Source organism: Ambystoma mexicanum, chromosome 2q, assembly GCF_040938575.1.
Source record: "Ambystoma mexicanum isolate Mex_15411 chromosome 2q, UKY_AmexF1_1, whole genome shotgun sequence".
NCBI lineage: Eukaryota > Metazoa > Chordata > Amphibia > Caudata > Ambystomatidae > Ambystoma > Ambystoma mexicanum.
The window spans coordinates 1,002,225,249-1,002,247,094 of record NC_090924.1 but is presented as its reverse complement, the minus strand read 5'-3'; the positions used below and the strand labels follow the sequence as shown (position 1 = coordinate 1,002,247,094).

The following is a 21,846-nucleotide window of genomic DNA, read 5'->3' as shown; positions in this document are numbered from 1 at the left end:
AATTCCAGATTATCTGCGTCTGGAGACAGATCCTTTGGCAGATCGGCTTACCCCTCCCAGGGATACAGACGTGCTTCCCAAACGGCAAACCGACGCCGTAACTTCCAGACGTCCAGGAAAAGACCATCCTATCTGTCGTCGTCGAGAGACAAACAAAATAAAGATCAGCAGTGACATACAACACACCGTTCTGGGGGGAAGAGTGTCCGCATATGTCGACGAATGGGAACGAATTACGATGGATCAATGGGTGCTGGACACTATAAGAAACGGACACTCTACAATTCAAACAGCCCTCCGCACATTCCACCTGCATTCACTGCTCATTCTCATCTGAAGATACTGCAACAAGAGGTAACACTCATGTTAGCAAAGGGCGTGATAGAATTAGTTCCAACATCACAGAGAGGTCAAGGAGTCTACTCAAGATACTTCGTCGTAAAAGAGCCGAACGGCAAATGGCGTCCCATTTTAGACTTACGCGATCTCAACAAGTCTTTAAAGAGCCTAAAATTCAAGATGCTCACTCTGCAGGAAGTGATCCGCGCCGTACAAGAGGGGGATTTTCTAGCGTCCCTGGATTTACAGGACGCGTACTTCCATATTCCAATGTGTCGGAAACACAGGAAATTCCTGAGATTTGTAATAGGGCGGACACACTACCAGTTCACGGTTCTTCCCTTTGGGCTCAAGACCTCCCCCAGAACGTTCACGAAATACCTGGCTCCAGTAGCGGCCTGGCTAAGGAAGCAAGGCCACCATGTATACCCATACCTCGACGACTGGCTGATAAGGGGATCCTCCCCAGCGTCGACCAACACAAGTTCACAAGCCACCATGCAGCTTCTACAACAGCTGGGATTCGCCATAAACTTCGCAAAAATCCTCTCTGCGGCCATCGAGAACGCTGGTATTCCTGGGGGCACAGTTCGAGACCCAGTTAGGGCTAGTGAAACCTTCTCTCGACAGAACCTCAAGACTCAATCAGCTAGCGAGCCGACTACGGCGAAACACCAGGCTCTCAGTGAGAAAATACGTTTCGGTCCTAGGGGCCATGGCATCCTGCATCCATCTGGTGGCAAACTGTCGCCTATTCATGAGGCCAGTCCAGGAATTCCTCGCGGACCGATGGACGCAGGCTCAAGGATCGTGGTCAGACAAGTTAACCATCGACGACGACAAGCTGCTTCGGACCCTTCAGTGGTGGCAGAGTTTCCACAATCAGAACAACGGTGTACCCCTACAGGAACCGGAGTTTCAGCGAACCATAGTCACGGATGCGTCCCTAACCGGATGGGGAGCTCACATGGGTGCTCTCCAAACGCAAGGTCGCTGGTCTCCAACGGAGTCACTCCTACACATAAACGTGTTGGAGCTCAGAGCAGTACTATGGGCCTTGAAGGCATTCCTACCACACATCAAGAGTTTGCGAGTACGAATACTGACCGACAATACAACAGCCATGTTTTATCTGAGGAAATAAGGAGGGACGCGATCAAGAACTCTTTCCATAGAAGCCCAAAAAACTTGGCATTGGGCATTAAAGCACGAAATTTCCATCGTGGCTCACCACCTCCCGGGAGTGAGGAACTCGCAAGCAGACTCCCTCAGCAGAAGCAGGGCCCAGATACACGAGTGGGAAATGGACACAGTTCACCTGATGAAAGTGTTCGAGAAATGGGATCACCCCCCTCTGGACGCCTTCACGACCAAAGACGACAAGAAATGCGAGCAATTCGCAAGCAGATGGCCTCAAGAGGGTTCCATGGGGAAGGCATTCTCCTTCCCATGGACGGACATGTTCCTTTATGCTTTTCCCCCGTTCCCCCTCATACGGAGGACAGTACAGTGGGTACGCAGATACAGTTGCCGGGTAATTCTAGTGGCACCATACTGGCCGCGGCAACCGTGGTTCTCCGACCTGCTTCACCTGTCGCTGGAACATCCTATAGCGTTTCCGAGAGTCCCGAACGTACTATCCCGGGACAAAGGCACGGTGTGGCATCACGACCCGGACAGTCTCAACCTTACAGCCTGGCTCCTGACTTTTCGGATTTCGGTGCTTTAGACGTTTCAGAGGATTGTCAAAAAATTCTGCAGGCGGCTCGAGCCCCTTCTACAAACAAATGTTACACCTATAAGTGGCAGAGGTTCTGTGAATGGTGTCGAGGACAGCAAGTCCTAAAACCGTTGTTGGTGACGCCGGAACAAGTTCTACCTTACCTGCTTCTCTTGGCGGAGAGGGGTTTATCCTTCACACCGATAAAGGTGCACCTGGCGGCCATCTCGAGGTTCACGAGGAAGAGACAGTCGTCTCCTCTATTTAGGGACAGACTTGTGAAACACTTCATGAGGGGTTTATTTCGAACTTTTCCCCCGGTAAAATGTTTCCCTCCAACTTGGAGTCTCAACACAGTGTTGGCAGGCTTAATGAAACCGCCTTTTGAGCCTATGGCCACGCCCGACATGAAATTCATATCGTGGAAGCTGGCATTATTGATTGCTATCACATCAGCTAGGAGAATCTCGGAACTGCAAGCGCTGGTCGTAGACCCGCCATACTTAAGATTCTTTAAGGACAAAGTGGTCCTGGCAACTAATCCTACGTTCGTCCGAAAAGTTCCGACAGTGTATCACAAACACTCGTCCATTGTTCTCCCTACTTTCTTCGCGACCCCATCGACGGCAGAAAAAGCTCTTCATACCTTGGACGTTAAGAGGGCTCTGAAATTTTACCTACATCGTACACAGGAACTCAGGTCTACTCGACAACTGTTCATCGCATATGGTCCGTCGACGAGAGGAAAAGCAATCTCTAAACGGGGATTGGCTCGATGGGTCTCATCGACGATTGCGTTTTGTCACTCCAAGGCCGGAAGGCCACTGCAAGGACATCCTAGAGCCCATTCTACAAAATCAACGTCCTCCTCAGCAACATTATGGGCAGGAATTCCGCTGACGGACATATGCCAGGCTGCGGCATGGTCAGTGCCCCACACGTTTACCCGCCACTACTGCCTTGCCAGGCAGCATGCGGACGAGGTGCAGATGGGAAGAGCTGTCCTGCGCCATCTGTTTCAGTAAGGTAAGCTCCACGCTGTGGAGAATCTGTTTTCTACCTTTTGATGACAGTATACTTTGTGGGTAAGGTTATATGAGTTAAATTATTCCTGCTGTACATATGCATTGTGTATTATGGTGAGGGTATATTACATTACATTCTCACCGCCGTTTCAGGTGTTACTGCTATACAATCTATTCTAAGCATGTGAATCCATGAAAGATCCTATACTGGAGAAGGGAATAGTTTCTTACCTGTAACTCCATTTCTCCAGCATTGGGATTTTTCATGGATTCACATGCGCCCGCCAGCCTCCCCAGAATGCAATGTATTTGATTAATAAGTTTAACTCTTCCTACTTTGGAGGGGCAGAAATGTGAAGGGGAGCCGCGGGGGCGGGCCTCTCATACTGGGACGGCCTACGGAGCATGCGTAGGCGGGTCCTAAAAGGACGTAGATAGGACACAAAAGTGTCGGAAGTTTTCCTATATGAAAAGGCTATATATGTGTACCGAGGGGTCCCAGTCTGACGACGGGGAATATTCTAAGCATGTGAATCCATGAAAGATACCAATGCTGGAGAAATGGAGTTACAGGTAAGAAACTATTCCCATATTGTCAATGCTTTTATTATTTTTTCATTAGCCAAATGCATTAATGCAGAAACACAAGGCACAAGAGATCTTGAGCAAGCTTGCACATGCTTCACGCGAACAACCCTATGGGACTACAGGTATATAGATGGAACCTGATAGGACCATGTGTGACTAAGGTATAGAATACTTAGAATGGCATGAACATGTAGAATGTAAGGCCCAAAAGCCACAGAGCCTGAGACAAGAACTGATTCAGGCTACACGGAGCAGGCTCACAGCCAAGGTCTGAGATACACTGACACATTTCAATCTTCAGACAAGGGTACCAGCTGCAGAGAAACAGAAAACATCCTCATGAATACAAGCTGAAGAGCTCGATTTTTGTGGTCCCCAAGCACGTGGTACGGCCAAACGAGACCATGGACATTCACCCATGGTGGGAAAGCAGAACTGATCCCAGCAGGCCAGACGCAGACGGCAACACGTGTTGTAACGTAAGGAGCGCATTCTCATAGGAAAAGGTGGTACACACAAGTTACAATGCAGACACATAATCGTTCACCAAGAGGGGTTCTGAGACTCTCTACCGGCACGAACACTGCCCATTGACCTGTTCTTGGGTGAATGGCCCCCGGGAGAGTCTCACCCAAGTCTTTAGCTCACTGTGCCTTTAACAGAGGAGAAAAATCCCTGTATATCAGTCTTTGTCCTGCCCAGGGGCAGTCCAGCACCGAAATGCTAGGCAAGTCTCCTCTGAACAAGAGAACCAACAGCAACCCCATACACGTGTTTTGGCCTAGTCGGGCCTCATCAGTGAGGTGGAGCTGTGCCTCTCTAAGAACACTGAGCAAGGGGTCCACGTCTGGATTCCCCTAGTAACTTGCCGTGAAGCCCATATGCAAAACAAGAGGGGTTCTGGGAGTCTCTACCGGCACAAACACAGCCGATTGACCTGTTTTTGGGTGAATGGCCCCCGGGAGAGTCTCAACCAAGTCTTTAGCTCACTGTCCCTTCAGTGCTCACTGTCCCTAAAGTATGCTACCAAATTTACTTGGGAGGTACAGGGTTGCATTTTCGATCTCCACTTTGTCGGCCAGGACCTTTTCTAGTCCTACACAAAACGAGGAGCTAAACCAGCTTAAGACATCCACGCAGATGGCAAAATTGCTCCTAGTCCTCACCAGGGCTAGCACCAGTACTTTAATCCGGCCTTGTTCGCCAGAGACTCCAGGCAGAAGTCTTTTGGTGGCTTTAGGGGCTACCAGAATAGGAAGGCAGGAATCCGGGTTCATTTTCCTATTGTCATAGGAGGAATCTGTAAAGGCCCGCCACCAAGGGTTTCTTCACTGGCCATGCCCAGGCTGCTGCCACCGATCGAAAAAAGCAGCGACTAACAGGATCGAGTCCACTGCACATCGGTTGGCTGCAGGCCATCGTTGCATCGGAACGGTATTACCCAAATTGACCTTTTACAATTGACCTTTTGCACAATTGACCGAATTATAGTGGTTCTAATTGACCTTCTGCACAATTGACCTTTATTATTTTAGTTATTTTATATATGTATTGGGTTGGGTTTTGGATTATAAATAATATAAGGGGATTGGGTGGGGGGCTTCAGGGGGTCTTGGATTGGGTTGGGGGGGGCTGTGGGGAGGTTTCCCCCACATATATGTCCTAATTGACCTTTTAAATTAGGTCAATTCTCCCGAGGTCAATTGTGAAAGGGTCAATTAGTATACAACCATTGGAACAGCTGGTTGGCCATCTCGCAGGGTTCCTGTGTTCGTTCAGTATTCTCCAGAGGTTTCCACCTCAGTCGTCTTTCTCTCACCTTGGTCTCCCTTACTTTGAGAGAGGGTCTAGGGTTCTGTTTGAGAAGCTTCTCGATTTCCAACCCTCCCCACCCCCGAACAAAGAACGACGAGGTTGGCGAGCCTGCGAGTTGATCCTGCATCTCTCCTTCAACCGCTATCTCCCCAAGATTACACCAGCACCGATTCTTGGCTCCGTACAGAGGAATGATTGGTTTTGCGCTTCAAGGAGCCACCAACCTATGCTATCATCACAACAGACTGATCACTCAGCAGGTGGGGATCTGCCTTGAGCGGGGAGGGCCGGTCCTCAAATCCCACAGTTTGTGGTCCAAGCCGGAGATGACGCTTCACATAATTATTGCTGCGGGTGTTCCTCCCAAGCGTCTGCAGGAAATCGGTCTTTGTACAAACCGATAGCGGTGTTCTATATAAACAAGTAAAAGGGAACTAGGTCCTCCCCCCTCGTCAGCTGGCTGCCTCCATCTGGGAATGGGCCCTGGCTCAAGACATTCTGCTCAGGGCAATCCATTTGGTCAGAGACCTGAATTAGGAAGTGGATTTCCTCAGCAGGCTGTATCATTCCAACCACGAGTAGGAAATGAAATCATTGGTGTTGTGCCCCATCTTCTGGGAGTGGGGTATCCCCAAGACTGTTTGCCCCACTCCAGAACAAAGTCTCTGGAACGCCTTTTATGGGCAAGATGGGCATGGAGTCTCGGGGAGACACACTAAACAGCACCTTGGTGTGGGAATCCATCTATCCCCTTCTTCCAATTCCGCTGATTCCCAGGGTATTCGCCAAAGTGAATGAAGCCACAGACTGCAAAATCATACTTATAGCACCACCGTGGCCAGCCCGTTTTTGGTAATCCTAACTAGTGGACGGAGTAGGTCTGAAGTCTCTGCCGCAATGGCACAACCTCATAGTCCAAGAACAGGGCAAGGTCCTTCATCCTGAAGACTTGACTCTAGGTCATTTAGGGCTGTCGTCAGGAACATGAAGATCATTGAGGCAGCCAAGAAGCACTTGACATGATCGCAATGCAAGAGTAAATGGATCAGGATCTTTCCAAGGTCATTGGACATTGTAAAAAAGAGCCAACCCTCTCAAAAGCAGCTTAGATTACTTGCTATCTTTCATGTCGCACTTGGTGTCTTTGGCCTTCTCCGTCAACTTCTGTTGCACTTATTTAGCAGTCATTGGGGCTTACAGGAATGTGGGCGTGTCTACCTTACCAACAGCAAATCCAGTGATATGAAGACCTCTGGAGTGTCATCGGTTCCGTGTACCTATTAAGAGGCCTCGCCTCTGTGTGGGATCTGAATGTTGTGTGCGCTCACTGGCAAGCCTTTCGAGCTGTTGCATATCACAGATCTCAAGTTCCTCTCATGGCACTGTTGGTTTTAGCGATGTCATTTGCAGTTGCCAGGGGTTACATGTGCAACCCCTGTGGTTTCCCTCGCTATCACTTAAATTTTAAAAAAATATATAAATTATTTTTAATTGAAGCTCCTGTGCTAGATCTTTGGTTCTGAAGTGTCTGGCTTTCTTGTTCAGGCCTCCTTAAAAAAGGGAAGGGGGGGCTCCACAACTATAACACTTTAAACAGTGACCCTAAATGAGAGAGTAGGAATAACAAAAAATGTTTTTCTGGAATTCTATACAATAATTGCTAGACTAATTCAAGGTTTGTCAGGCACACTTCAGTGGGTGAGTCACTGATTTAGTCTGTGCTTAAACACCTCAGATTCACAATGCAGACAAACGTCCAAAAAGCATTTAGAGTACAATAAGAATCAATTTCGTACTATGTATTTTGCTTTTCGTAAATTGAAGTTGTAGCATGTTTTTTTTCTGCTGTTGGCTCTGTTACGATCATCACAAGACATTCCCTCTCGGACACTTGACAAAATCCTTGTGCCTAAAAAGCTTTGGTACGCTGTAACAATGTGACCAAAGCACATAAAGTGACCCTTGGTTGCATTGTCCCACTAATACTGTCTTGTTGTAATGTCCATCTTTCCTATCACCATGGCATGCTGTTCAGGACGTTTGTTTGCATGTATGAGGTAACGAGTACCCAAAGTATGGGGTGCCGTGTGAGTGCACTGCTTTCCCTGTGCTACTCTAAATTCTTTAATACACAGTTCTGAACCCTCCTAATGGTATGTAATTTGCCAACCTCTGAAGCCTGAAAAGTAGATCCACGTAGGCTTGCCATGTGGCCAACTTTGTACCAGCCCTGCAGATAAACTTGCCTGCTATCAATTCTCAGTTACCAGTTTAATATTATCCACTACAGAGTGGAATTTGCTTTCTGACTTTGGGAACATTCAGACATGTAATTGCTCATTTTACTATAGACGATAAGATGGCTATTGCCGGTAAGATAGCTCAGTGGGATGAGCGTTCACTGCTGTGATGAGAGAGATCTGCAAGTTGCAGGTTCAAATCCCAGCAAGGCCAACTCAGTCTTTCATCCTTCTGAGGTTGATAAATGAGTACCAACACAGGTTGGGTTATACTGGGCCTCATGAGTTTGGCGGTAGCCGTGCCCTTATTGAGGGCACGGCTACCGCCAAACTCGCTACCGGCCCCGGGAACCGACGAATGGGCCATTACCTGCCCATTACGAGATGAATGGGCCGGTAATTGCCCATTCGCGGGTACAGGTATGGCTGGCCTCCCGATCCCCATCCTGCACCATAGGGCAGAATGGGGGTTGGGAGCATGGTTGCACCGGCACCGTTAATAACTATGCCGGTGCAATCACAAGTTCTGCTCGCGGGTGCTGGTCTGCACGCCTGGTCAGACTACGTGTGCAGTCCGGCTCCGGGCAAGCAGAACTCGTAATGTGGCGGAGAGGTAACAACGGCGCCAGTAGCACTGCCAGCGCCATTGTTGCCTTTCCGCCATATTCGTAATGAGGCCCACTGTATGTATGTATTCTATATAAAGCGCTTACGCATCAGTGCTATTTAATACCATTATCATTTGGCCTTGGACATCTGCTTGCATTCACAGTAATTTGGTAATATGGGTCTATACACACCGATATTAATGATGCAGATGGTGATCTATTCTTGTATGAAATGTATATCACATCCTCCAGCATTGGATCTTTCATGGATTCCCATGCTGTGAATATTTCCTGTCAGGCTGGGAAATCTTGGTAACTTTAACCTAGCGTTTTCCAATGGAAAACTTTGACACCTTAGTGTCCTATCAATGTCCTTTTTAGGTGCTTTAGGCTACCCAAGAGGACGATAGGTATAAATAGCCCCGCCCCCACGGCTTCCCTTCAGATTTCAACCATCTCCAAACTGTTGGTATAACCTCGTGTTTCTCTTTGTGGTTTGCGCATGCTTTTTCGTATCCAGCCAGTATGTCATCTGTGGCCCCGAAAAAAAATGCTTTTTAGGCCTTGTGCTACCTGCGGCCTACTGGTGTTCGAACGGGATGGTCATACGGATTGTCTCTGTCTAGATCCCCATCATTCAGCGGATTCCTGCGAGATATGCCATGGGTTTTCGCAGAAGACTTTGAAGAACTGCAACCGCCAGCTCATCTGTTGGCTGAACGCGGGTTACTGACCCGGCTTTGGAGGAGGGTTCGACCCGGGGGAGCCAGGCTTCGGTAACGACGGGGAAGGCCCCTGCATTGGCGGAACCTCCTACTAAGAAGCAACGGACGGAGTTGCCATCGTCTGAGGTGGGGAGAGGTAGCAAGTCCTCTACATCCAGGTCACATCACTCAAAGGGGGCAAGTGGCTCCTTGCTGCCCAGGTCCGATCGGCTGGACAAGTCGAAGGTGGCCCGTGTTAGGCCAGAGAAGTCGAAGGTGTCGGACAGAGTACAAGCGAAGCCGAGAGAGTCTTCCTCCTCAAAGCACTCTGCGTCGAAGGACCCTCATAGATCTTCGTGCAGCCGGGACTCGTCGAAGCACCGTTCAGCTCTTCTTCCAAGAAGTTTGCTTCACCAGAGAAATCTAGGCCCATGGAGGCCTCAATTCAGACAACAAGAGTGTTGACGGGGCGTTACAATTTGCTCTTCGTCATTGACTGTGGAGTCATCGGCCCCGTCCACGGCGGTTACTGACAGTGGCCTGCTGTTGCTATCGTCGGCACAGATGGATTCGGAGGGCTCGTTGCCAACGGGAGGACCGTGGCAGTCTGCCAGCTTTGGGCCCATGCTTCCAGTGGACATTCCGCAACAGGAAGCGGCTGTGTACTATTTCCTCAGGCTTGGAGGAGGAATAGGAGCCGACTTTTGATCCGTCGGCTCTGGGTCTGCAGGGTGCACACCAGTCTAAGTCTTGTGGGGTGGGGGCTGGACCGTCCCTTTACCTGTTGGTGAATCCAGTGTCCTTGCTATCCTTGCAGGTGTTCAATACGCTCCAGTCATTGTTGGGGCATCTGGATGCTAGGCTACTGCCTCTGCCGAGCCCGGTGGCTCAGGTTAGAGAGTGTGCCTGGTGAGGCCACTAGGTCTCCTCCGGTGCGTTTGCCATTTGCGGTTGGGTTGGACCGTCCCAGCAGTCATCCTGAAGAAGGGGAGTTGCCAGATTCAGATCAGGAGAGTGCTCTGCATGATACTGTCGACGGTGTCTTCATCACCGACGAGGGACGATGCATGGGATACGGATCCTGAGGTGGAACAGCCTAGTAGTCTGGCTCAGTTCAGATTCTGGACCACGTGTGGCAGGAGGGCCTGCGCACTATGCGCCACCCGTTTTCTGAACCTCCGGGGCATCTAGAAAAGAAGTTCAAGGCTTTCGAATTGACACCCAAATGTCTCGTGTCGCAGCCCACTCCAGAGTCTGTGTCGGCGGTGGCTAGCCATAAGGCCAGAAGCCAGCACAAATGTGTTACGCCCCCGGACAGTGAAGCCAGGAAACTGGACGCGTTTAGAAAGAAGGTCCTGACTATTTGGGATACCATGATAAAAGCTGCAAATTCCTTGGCTATTATGGCCAGGTATGACAGGGAGATGTGGCACAGGTTGGCCTGATACTTGATCATCTCCTGGAGCAACACCGCAAGGAGGAAATGCTGCTGGTTCGGGAGGGAGAGGAGGCCTCTAACCACAGCATCAACATTGCAGTGGACCTGGCGGAGTCTGGTTTTAAGCAAATCAATAATGGGGTTGTGCTCTGGTGGCAGGCTTGGATGAAATGTACAGATTTTAGTCCAGAAGTCCAACATAAGGTTGTGGATATGCCGTGTGAGGGTGAACACTTGCTCTGGGAAAAGATCGACAAAGCCTTGCAGGGCATGAAAGAGGACACTGAGATGGCGAAGTCTTAAGGTTCCCTGCAGAGTGCTGTCCTTTTCCTTCGTTTCAGGCCTTTCGTGGAGCCTCTGGTAATGCAAGATTTGCTGCTTCCCAAAATAGAGGTTAAGGATGCTCTGGCTATTCGTCTCAAGGCTACAGGCGCTCGTTCCAGTCGGCTCAAAAGAGCAGGGACTTTCAAGCATAGCTTAAGAAGGGTGCACACGCCCTGGCTGCTAAAGGGAGACAGTCAAAATCTTGACAATGACTGCCGTATGGGCGGTCTGTTGGGGGGCAGGGTGGCGAACCACGTCGGGGAGTGGCAATTTATCACATCAGACGGCTGGGTGCTGGATGCAGTACTTCTCGGCAACTCGGAATTTCGGCGTCCCCATGCCTCCCGTGTATGTGGCGCAGCCGCATCTTCCTGTCTTGCAGCAGGAAGTGGCCCTCATGCTGGCGAACGGGACGATGGAACCAGTTCCAGTATTTCGTTATAACAATGCCCAATGGCAAGTGAAGGACTATTCTAGATCTTCGGCAGCTAAACAGGAATATGCAACACCTGAAGTTCCTGATGCTTACACTTCAGGATGTCATCCGCTCGGTGCAACTAGGAGAGTTCCTGGCGTCGTTAGATCTGCAAGACGCCTACTTTCACATCCCGATGAGGCCAAAGCACCACAAGTGTTTTGTGGTAGGGGATGATCATTGCCAGATCTGTGTCCTCCCGTTTGGCCTGAAGTCATCTCCCAGGACATTTACAAAGTGCCTGGCTCCAGTGGCTGCCTTTCTCTGCAGGGAAGGCCATCACGTGTACCCCTATCTGGACGATTGGTTGGTAAGTGGTCTGTCGCCGGAACGGACATCAGTCTCATGGCGACCATGGACCTGTGACACCGGCTGGGATTCGCCGTCAACTTCGAAAAATCCTATCCGACACCATCCAGTTATTGGGGGCTCAGTTTCTTACCCAGGACAATCTGGTGAAACCTTCCAGCGAAAGAGTGAAGTTGCAGTCCAAGGTGGGTGAGTGGGGCCATGGTACGGTGGTCTCGGTCCGAAGTTACATGTCGATGTTGGGAGCCATGGCGTCATTCATTCTGCTTGTTCCAAATTGCCGCCTGTTCATGAGACCAGTGCAGGAATTCCTCGCAAACAGGTGGTCGCAGAGTCGAGGTTTGTGGTCGAACAAGTGGTTGCTACCCGGGGGCTGGTGGAAGCCCTTCGGTGGTGGATCTGCATAATCTCATACAAGGCATGCCCCTGCTGGAGCCAGAGTTTCAGTTCACGAACGTGGCAGGCCCTTCCCAGGTGGGGTGGGGGGCGGGCACACCTCGACAAGCCACAGGTATGGGGGCTATGTTCTCGGGAGGAGACATGTTTGCATAGCAACGTGCTAGAATTGAGAGCAGTGCACTGGGCTCTGAAGTAGTTCCTACCTCTCATACAAGGTAATGTGGTGCCAGGTGTTGACAGACAATACTACTACCATGTTCTATTTGAGGAAGCCGGGCGGAACGCATTCCCTTATCCTGTCAAAGGAGGCTCAGGAAGTCTGGCATTGGTACCTGGCTCAGGGGATCCATATTGTAGCTTTCTATCTGCCGAGGGTTCAGAATTTTCAGGCCGACACGCTCAGCAGACACATCAGTCAGCTGCACGAGTGGCGGCTGATAAAGGAGCAGGTTGCAAAAATCGAAAATGGGGTCTCCCCTGCTGGACTTGTTCGCCATGCAGGAAACAAGCAGTGTGCAGTGTTTTCCAGCAGTGTGTGTCATCCGTAGTTGATGGGGACGCGATCTTGTTCCTGTGTACGGGCCTCTTTGCGTATGCGTTCCCCCGTTTCCAATGATTCGGAGAACGATCCGGTGGGTGCGCGAATACCAGTGCAGTGTGATATTGGCCGCCCCGTTCTGTCCCAGGCAGACGTGGTTCTCAGATCTTCATCTGGCTGTGGAATAGCTGTTTCTTCTAGGAGTGGACCGGGGTCTCCTGTTGCAGGACGTAGGCAGAGTTTGGCATCACAATACAGCGTCTCTCAGCCTGGCTGTGTTGCTCCTGACCACACTGAGTTCCTTCATCTAGGTATCTCACAGGAGTGCCGGTGGATCCTGGAGGTGGGAAGGGCCTTTTCTAACAATGTATCGTATGGTCGTAAGTGGGCAAGGTTCTGTGCTTGGTGTGAGGAGCATCCAGAAGTGCAGCCATTGGACGTCTCTCCGGCCCAGATTCTCCCGTACTTAATACAACTTGCAAAAGGGGGACTGGCGTCATCGATCAAGATGCATTTGGCAGCAATTTTCTAGGTTCACAGGATGGTGTGATGCTACTCCCCTCTTTAGTGATCAGTTGGTTAAGCATTTTTTTTGAAGGACTGTTTCGGACATTTCCCCAAGCAAAGAAGCTTGCACCGGTGTGGAGCCTCAATGTGGTTCTCTCGGCTTTGATGAAGCCACAGTTTGAACCCATGTTGACTGCTTCCTTGAAGTTTCTCTCATGGAAAGTCGCATTCCTGGTTGCGATCACGTCGGCCAGGAGGATATCGGAGTTGCAGGCGCTGGTCGTCGTCCCACCGTATCTGAGGTTCGTGAGAGACAAGGTTCTCCTAGCTACTAATCCGCACTTTGTCCCGAAAGTGCTGTTGGCATTTCACAAGCTTGCTTCCATTGCCTTACCTGCGTTCTTTGCTAATGCGACAACGCCGGTAGAAAAGGTCCTGCATTCTTTGGACGTTAAGAGGTCATTGAAGTTTTATTTGAACCATACTCTGGGTTTCTGGAGGTCGAAGCAGCTGTTAGTGGCATTTGGTTCTTCCAACAAGGGACTATTCATCTCCAAGCAGGGACTTTCCCGTTGGGTCTCCTCTACAATTTTATTTTGTCACGCGAAAGCTGGCAAGCCTTTGAGAGGCAATCCTAAGGCTCATTCTACACGGGCCACAGCGTCATCGGCGCTATGGTCTTGTATACCACTTATGGACATTTGCCAGGCGGCTTCCTGGGCGGTGCCGCATACCTTCACCAGGCACTACTGTCTGGGGCAACAACTTGTGGAAGATGTGCAGAGGGGAAGCACAGTCCTCCAACGCCTGTTTCAGTAAGGTAGGCCCTGCAGCTTCAGGGGATGTTCTATTATTTTTTGCCTTATTGGTTTTTTGTTATCATGCCTCTGCTGACATGTCATTTGTGGTGTTCATTGTCATGTCTTGGGGCATGGGGTGTGGTTTGCCTGTCATGCACCAAGTTGTCATACTGCTATATAATCTATTCACAGCATGTGAATCCCTAAAGGATCCAATGCTGGAGAATGGAGTAGTTTGTTACCTGTAAACCGTGATTTGAGTTTCCTCTACTTTGGAGGTTAAAATCTGAAGGGAAGCTGGGGGGAGGGGGGGGACAGGGCTAATTATACAGAACGTCCTATTGGGTAGCCTAAAGCACACAAAAGGAAATCTATATGACACTAAGGTGTCGAAGTTTTCCATAGGAAAACGCTAGATTAAAGTTACCAAGGTTTCCCAGCCGGACGATGGGAAATATTCACAGCATGTGAATCCATGAAAGATATCAACGCTGGAGAAATGGAGTTACAGGTAAGAAGCTACTCCCTTACAGTGGTATTGTGACCATATTTTTCGTAGTGTAATTATGAACAATGCTATGTGTTTCCACTTCCTATTTTTTTCAAGGGGTGAAAGGTTGTGTGCCATTGCTTCCTGTGATGTTACATTGGTGTGGGGTCAACTGACCTCACATCCGGAAATGTCATCAGAGGTCAAGGGTTGTGTGATGTCACTTCTGCTATCCCAGTTATTTTGGTGAAATGACGTCCCTGGTTGCTCTCGTTTCCAACAAAAGAGCGAGATACAGGCCTTTTCGACTTTGGAACTTTCACCTGGTCAGGGTATTGGAAAAAAGGACATTGAGGCTATAATACTCTTTAAGGTGGTTTATTGCACATTTAGCACACTGTCGAGGTAAACCAGGAAATCCATGTTCAGCCTTGGAGGGGTGGAGGTTACTTCACTGTGCCCACCCTCTCGAGCCGTTATCCCCTCACCTCTTTCCCCGCTTTGGACTGTGCTCCAAATCTGGTAGGGTTGCCTCCGGCATTATCCTGCTTCCTCGAACCCAAAAGAACAGGCAAGTCCTCTTGATGCTGCCTCGTGGGCAGCGTTCTGCGAGAAGAAAGAAATATCCCTTGTTGGCGGCACCCCACAAGAGTACAGGTAATTCTCTGCATTGTTTGGTTATGGTACTCTGTATACCCGTTGGCAGGCTGGTTCTTCGTACCCCCTTCACTATCCGGTGACCGTGGCGCTGTCTGCTTCTCAGCCAGGCGCTCCTCACCTGCCGTTACTAATATGCCCAAAGGTATGCCTCTCCTGTAGCTTTCATCTCCTCTTTTCCCGGCTCATGTCCTTTCTCCGGCTCTTCTCGTCCAGCTTTAGTCCCGGCCCCTCTCACGTGGCTCCCCACCTGTTTGCCATTCATCCAGTCCCTCAACGCCGGACCACACTTCCTCAGCCTGCCCTTGCCATCTTAACGCTGTGCTCCCCGGAAGCCTGCCTCACAGGAACCATACATGTTTATCACAAAGGCAAGAGTGTGCTGAGCATGCACCCGGTCTTCCTACCCAAAGTGGTCTCCTACATCCATATTAATGATGGGGTTGTTCCGATTTTTTTCTGGAACCATTTATCTACGGACTCGGTCCTTCATTCTTTAGATGTCGTAGGGCTCGCAAATTTGACCTAAACCGGAAAAAGCAATTCAGAAAGTCTGAGCTCTTCGTCACCTTTGGGGGGACACAGGCCAAGCAGCCAACCATCGAAGGCCACCATCACTCAGTGGCTTGCATCTATCAACAGTTATTCCTCACACAAGCTGACTCCCCCTAAAGGTATGCATTTGAACGCAGTCAACTGCAGTAGCTTTTCAGAGGCACGTCCCATGGGTTCTGCAGGGCTGCCACGTAGTGGTCTGCCTTTTGCAAGCACTATTGTCTGGATACCAGTTCCAGGGCTGACACCAGGCTTGGTCAGACAGTCTTGTGGAACTTGTTCGCTCTTAGTTACACCACCACCACCAATGAGATTTTCATGCTACAAAATCTCCCATCAGTATGGAGGAAAGGGGACGTAGGAGTAGGAAGCAATTACTCGCTGTAGGGACGCCTGTACTCTTAGTCCATAGAATCCTTTCCACCATATGCCCCTCACCTAGCCTACGCAAAATCAGTTGTTACTTCATGGTAGCAGGTGAGCAGGAAAAGGACTGCCGAATATGGCATGTGGGCAGTGTGTGCATGGGATGGCACGCCCTACATGCATTAAATTAAGAGTTTTTATAGTGGTGCTAAAAGGCTCCAGTCCCATCCACATTGTACGGATATGATGTGTGATGGCGTTCTTGCACCATGTGGTCAAAGACTAAATCTGAAAGCTATTCAGCTTAGATCGGCATAATGCCCAACCATGCTTTGCAGTCTGGTCCCTTGTTCATGTGGGTGTAAAGGGCACCAAAGTCATCCAGGAAGGCCTGGGAGATGTTCAAAGGCATGGAAGTCCAAAGGGACAGATGGCCCTCAGCATAGATTTTCCCTGCAGCACTGTTGACCAACTTGTCAGCAGTGTTGCAGACGGCTGCTTCCTTCGGGGCCACATGGGGCAATCGCATCGGGCTTGGTTTGTTGCAAATTTAGTTCCGAAGTGGTCAGCAATGACGATCTCTGCCCCCACAGGGAGATAATAATTGCACATGAATCTTGGTAGGAAGATTTGTTACGGTTCCTTCCACTCCAGCCTTATATTGGCCCGTTTGTCCAGTACGAGGGGTTTGTTTTCTTTATTTGTATGGCACACCGAACCCTCGGGTAAGCTGCTAAGTTTTCTTGACTTGATGAATCAACCATAGGTTTAGCAATTGGGCCATAGCACTCTTCCACAGTAAAATCCATACGTCGGACACCATGATCCAGGACCTGTCCCCCCTGCTCTCCTGTATAGATATTTGCTCATGCGATCCTCAATGTTCTCCCTTTCTGAGGACAAGAGAAATGAGGACATTGTGCAGTGAGGAAAAGAGGATGACTGGAAGGCTGTAGTCCCTTCTCCTGGCTCTACCTTTAATCCCCCTTTCTTTACACTGAATGATGAGTCCTGAATTTCATAGGGAGGGAGGAGGGTGTCTCCTGTAAATACGCCATAGAAGTGGTTGCCATGCCATGTATACACTTATTGGTTGCGTCCTGCCCACGGGTCCCACCAGACTAGATAATTGAAACAGGAAAGCTTCTCTCTCCTTCACTCTCGATGGGTCGGGAGAAGTCGAGGCCACTGCAGAGGTGGAGCAGCCTCCTTGTCCTCCCACTCCATGACCAGGGAGTTTCAGGATTCTTATGGGGACATCAATGCTACAGCAGGGCTCCCAGTTGATTGCTGTCTCTCCCTCAACCTGTTGCACCTACCTTTTTGTTTTGGCTTGTCATTAACAAAGGGGGAACAGTGCACATCAAAAAGAGCGCTTCTTAGGAGAATGTCCTGGGGGGCAGGGTGGCAGATTACCTTCATGTGTTTAAAGACTGGAACGAGGAAGAGGTTATGGGTTAATGTCTTCCAGATGTTCCCTGAGTCTCCTATACTTTCATACACACAATCTCTACCCAGAACTCCTGGTTGCTGCTGTGGTTAGGTTAACCAGGCTCCTCTTGGCTACAAGTTGGAGCTGAATAGCTCCCAGCTATTTCGAACATTGCTAGCATATGTGCCTGTGTTGCCGTTTCTTTAGACACTTCTGTCCCAGCAGCGACTCATTGCAGGGAACCTTTTACAGAACAAACTTCTTTCAAAGATATCTGCCATTTAGCACCAGACTGAATGCACCTTCCCCTCCGACCACCTTGCCCTTGCATCTGCTCCCATACACCACTGGCATTCCTCTACGGCATACTAGTCTACCCTCTCCTTTCAACCCCCTCCCCCACACCACCCACAAGATACCTTCGGCTGGTTCATTCCTGTTTCAGGCATTGCCAATGGTCTTGAGAAAAGCAGATGTGTGGATGAAATGTGGAGCCTTAATATCGGCTACCTAATTGACTCTTTACGAGCCTATACACACCCGTTTTGCCTACATGAGGCTCTTTGGTGGAATGTTCTGCTTAGTTATGGCTGAGCTGTTACTGTTTTGGCCACTGTATAAACTGTGCAGCAGGGAACCTGCAACCGTATCAGGTGCTGCAGTTATTCGGTTACTTACCACTGTCCATATTTCCTTTATGAACGCAAGTTTGCCATTACATTGTACTATTTTTGCATTTGTGAATCTATTAGTATGAATGACATAAAGAATGCGTTTTTTCTGTGGTGTAGTTGGATGTTTTTGGGTGGGTGAGTTAACCTCTGACTCGGTTCATGCTTTAAGCACCTATTTCTTTGCCAAACGGAATAAAAGTTGAAGGATCTCCTGCTGCAACAGGATTGTTTTAATTATACTGTACGTTTAAAAATGTACTAATACTGGTTGTCATATTAGCGGATGCACTTGCGCCTTCTCACTGTGACTGGTTCTGGAAAGATCGTTGTTTTATTCTTCCCTTGTTCCCTGCTCTTGCCTACACGTGCCCAGAAACACTTGTGCATGAGCGCGATACAAATAAAATATCAATATGCACATCATAATTGCCTTTTTTTTTCATTCCTAGCAACAGCCGGAATCTGAGACCGTTCACCTGTTTATACCATCTTTGGCTGTTGGAGCCATTATTGGCAAGCAGGGGCAGCACATCAAACAACTTTCTCGGTTTGCAGGAGCATCAATTAAGGTACTATTAGACACACTTTGATTTGCACAGGTATTTCATTGTTTGAACACGTGTGATAGGACGCTAGCTGATGTGTGTCTTGATTTACCCACCACTACCCACTTCTGCGAAAAGAAAAGCTAAATTGATATGCATTTAACTTCGAGTTCCACAAATCCCGAATATGTAGTTCAGTAGTTCTGCACCTGCCTTCAGATGGTCTGACCTGAAGGCGTTTAGAGTCTGCCTTTGCATAAGTACATTTTATTTCAGGATTAAAACTTTGGATGAGCTTCAGTAATCGACATGGTGCCACCAGGCTGAGTAACGTAATGGCTCTAAATGCGGAACGCTTGAAGTTGGCTGAGGTGAAGGTTGCACAGCGGCTGCATTTTAGCTGTGCAGCTATATCATTTTCAGTTGTGCATCTGCAGCATAGCTATCCAGGAGTTGTAGTGGGGCTGTCAAACACACGAAAACTGTTCATTTGAAGCTCATTTTACATTTAAACGACTGCGATTCACATCCTTAATGTGCAAAATACTGACCGTCACCTACACATCCTATACCACAGCTATCCTTCCAGAATTGCGACCGCTTTATTTAAAGCCTCCTTCACATCCAAGTACCACCCCGGTCTTTAAAATTGAACCGGATGGTAGGATGTTTTCCTAATTTGTACAATATGGAAAATTATTTCCTTTGGGGAAAAAAGAGCATTTTGAATATGTAACCCCACTCCCCTCCTCTTAAATGAGAGCATTTCAAATGGGTTTCTCTTTGCAAAGTGCTCCCGTTTACATTGAATCATTTTATGCATTCTTAAGTTGTGCAATAAAATCCATGGGTGACTCACAGCCAAGTTAATTGGGAAATGGTTTCAGATGTCGGCCTTCGGTTAAGAAAATGCTGCACGTTTAACAGTACGTTCTCTTGCATGCTGCAATTTTACAGTATGGTATTGGGGCAAGTTGTGCAGGTGTTTACAAAGCAGGAGTAGGGCAGTAGCTGGATGTCTTACTTTAGCCATGTTTAACAAACTGTGGGGGAGCAAACAAAAGCTTTGAAATGAGAAACAAATGGGGCGTGGGAGCCCCTACACAGATAAAGGGTTGCTGACCAACCCCAGAAAAGCCACTTCCTGTCGGCAATCTATGATCACATAAACCAATGTTAATGGTCCCGAGCAAAAGCATTGGCAGTCAATGTGACTAGCTTGCAGGCTTACAATCTGTTAGCACCTGTATACATGCCCCTTGGCGAGTAAGGAATGGTGTGCTGTGTGCATGTACAGAACTGAGGGGGGTGGGGGGGGGTGGGGAGTGAATTTCTATGCTTTGATATTAACTTTTAACTGTAAATTGGTACGCCTGATCTAGGTTTTAACGTTTGGGCATTACTTAACTGATAGTTAACTGCTAGATGTTTGTAGTAAATTACTCTTAGCACTTCTGGGATGCATGATTTGGTGAAGGCTGGCATTCTGGTGGCATTTCATGAAGAAAAACGGGCACTTTTGCTCACCTTACTTTTTCCGAACTAAATGTAGAAATAATACTCATTTTATCATTCAGAATACCATGAGCCACCATAGCAAAATCGCGAATCGTGTAGCCCCGAGACAGTTCATTATAATGTAATGAGTGGGCTACATTTTTTAGCTCAAGCACATGAACTGCATGAATTGCCAAGACAACCTAGGACAGCTGATCAAACTACCAAGCGTCATGGCACGGGGCAGGGAAAGATTAGTTAACATTGTATAAGGGTACCAACAGATACCGAACACAAACTGGCAAATCTAAACAAAAGAACAAACATTCATGCAGGCATCAACAACTGACACATGGCAAACATACAATACCAGCAATCTTGCACGTAGTCACCCACCAGCAATAACCCCAACCCCTGCTAACCTGCACGATTTGTCTTTCCCAAGATCGGGGACAAGGGTGTCTGTGTTGATGCCTTATCCACGCATGAAAGAATAAACTGTATGCACGTATCAAAGAATGCTCAACGGAAAGTGACTAGAATCCAGTAACTCCTGAAGTGTATCTTTAGGTTTTAAAGTAGTAGAGCTTACGGAGTGCTATGCAGCCAGCCCAGCAGTACAGTTCACATGATTTTGCATTCTCGTATGTGAAGTAAATTTATGAAAGGAAAATAACGCTAAGTGCATTTTAGAAATAAAACCTGATGGTAGCTGAAAGCTATGACCAGCACAATGTCGCTTGTTGGATCTGCATATGTTTTAAAGATGTGTGAATGACGTTGGGGTGAAATGTGGGCCGTATTATCTGCTTATTTCTCCAGCATGGGGTCTGTCATGGATTCACATGCTCATGAAAATTCCCTGTCGCCAGGCTGGGAATGGTAAAAGAAAAGTTTCACTTTCACTTTAAGACTGTATTTCTCCTCTAAACCAATTACTGTCCTCTGGGTCATACTGCCCCCATCCAATGACGGTCCTCTCCCTAAGCCCCTGCCTCTGGCAGCCTTCTTCAGATTAATACGGCACGCTTCAGTGTTGGGAGTCCTCAAGTTACTCTGAGCTATTTTGTACATTTTTTTGTGGAAAAGTTAGATTTTTGTTTCCACCAGAGCCTGTGTGCTCTTTCCTCATTGGCCGGCAACGGGGACCCGTTGTCGGTGAAGTTTTACGCCCCTCAAGGGCAAAGATTCATTGAAGTTCCCAGAAGGCCATCTTGGGCCTACTTTGCACCCTCCGACCATGACAGAAGAGAAAAAGGAGGAAAGGACCCTCTTCAGGCCCTGCACCAAATGCGGGCTACGGAACGTCTTCGTGCAGGACAAACATCTACAATGTCTTTACTGCTTGCACCTGGACCACAACGAGGGTGGGTGCGAGATATGCTTGGGCTTCTCGAAGAAAGACAGGCATAGCAGGCTGGCGGCATGGCTCAATTCAAGCAAGGCCTCTCTCTGCCCCATGCTCTGAGCAGGGTCATGCCTCGGCCAGGACTGGACGGTCCAAAGAGCGGTCTCCCTCTGGGAAGTGGTCGAAGTCCTTTAAGGTAGCCCCATCCGTGGGGCTCAAGATAAAGCCAAGAACCGAAAGTCTGATTACACTGGGTTCCCTGGTGATGCAGGTCCCAGGTTGGATAGGCCGCGATCACCATAATCGCCCGCCTCCGTAGCCAGCCTGCCATCAAACTCCTCCTCAAAGAGTAAGTTGTCCACCCCGGCCAAGTTAAGGGAGAAGTCAGAAAAGCCTAGGCTGGAAGAAAAGGTCACGCAGCCCAAGCAGGCTTAACTGGTGCAACCAAAGCAC

At 48.8% G+C, this 21,846-nt stretch overlaps 1 protein-coding gene across 2 annotated transcripts in view; it reads left to right on the top strand.

The window, feature by feature from the left end:
• The window catches only part of IGF2BP3 (insulin like growth factor 2 mRNA binding protein 3), a 1,445,925-nt gene that overhangs the window by 1,006,204 nt on the left and 417,875 nt on the right, over window positions 1–21,846 (top strand). For both annotated transcript variants that reach the window (XM_069648320.1, XM_069648321.1), the window contains one exon: window positions 18,453–18,572. In XM_069648320.1, coding sequence (XP_069504421.1) covers window positions 18,453–18,572 — 120 coding nt within the window. The remainder of the gene's footprint in view (window positions 1–18,452; window positions 18,573–21,846) is intronic.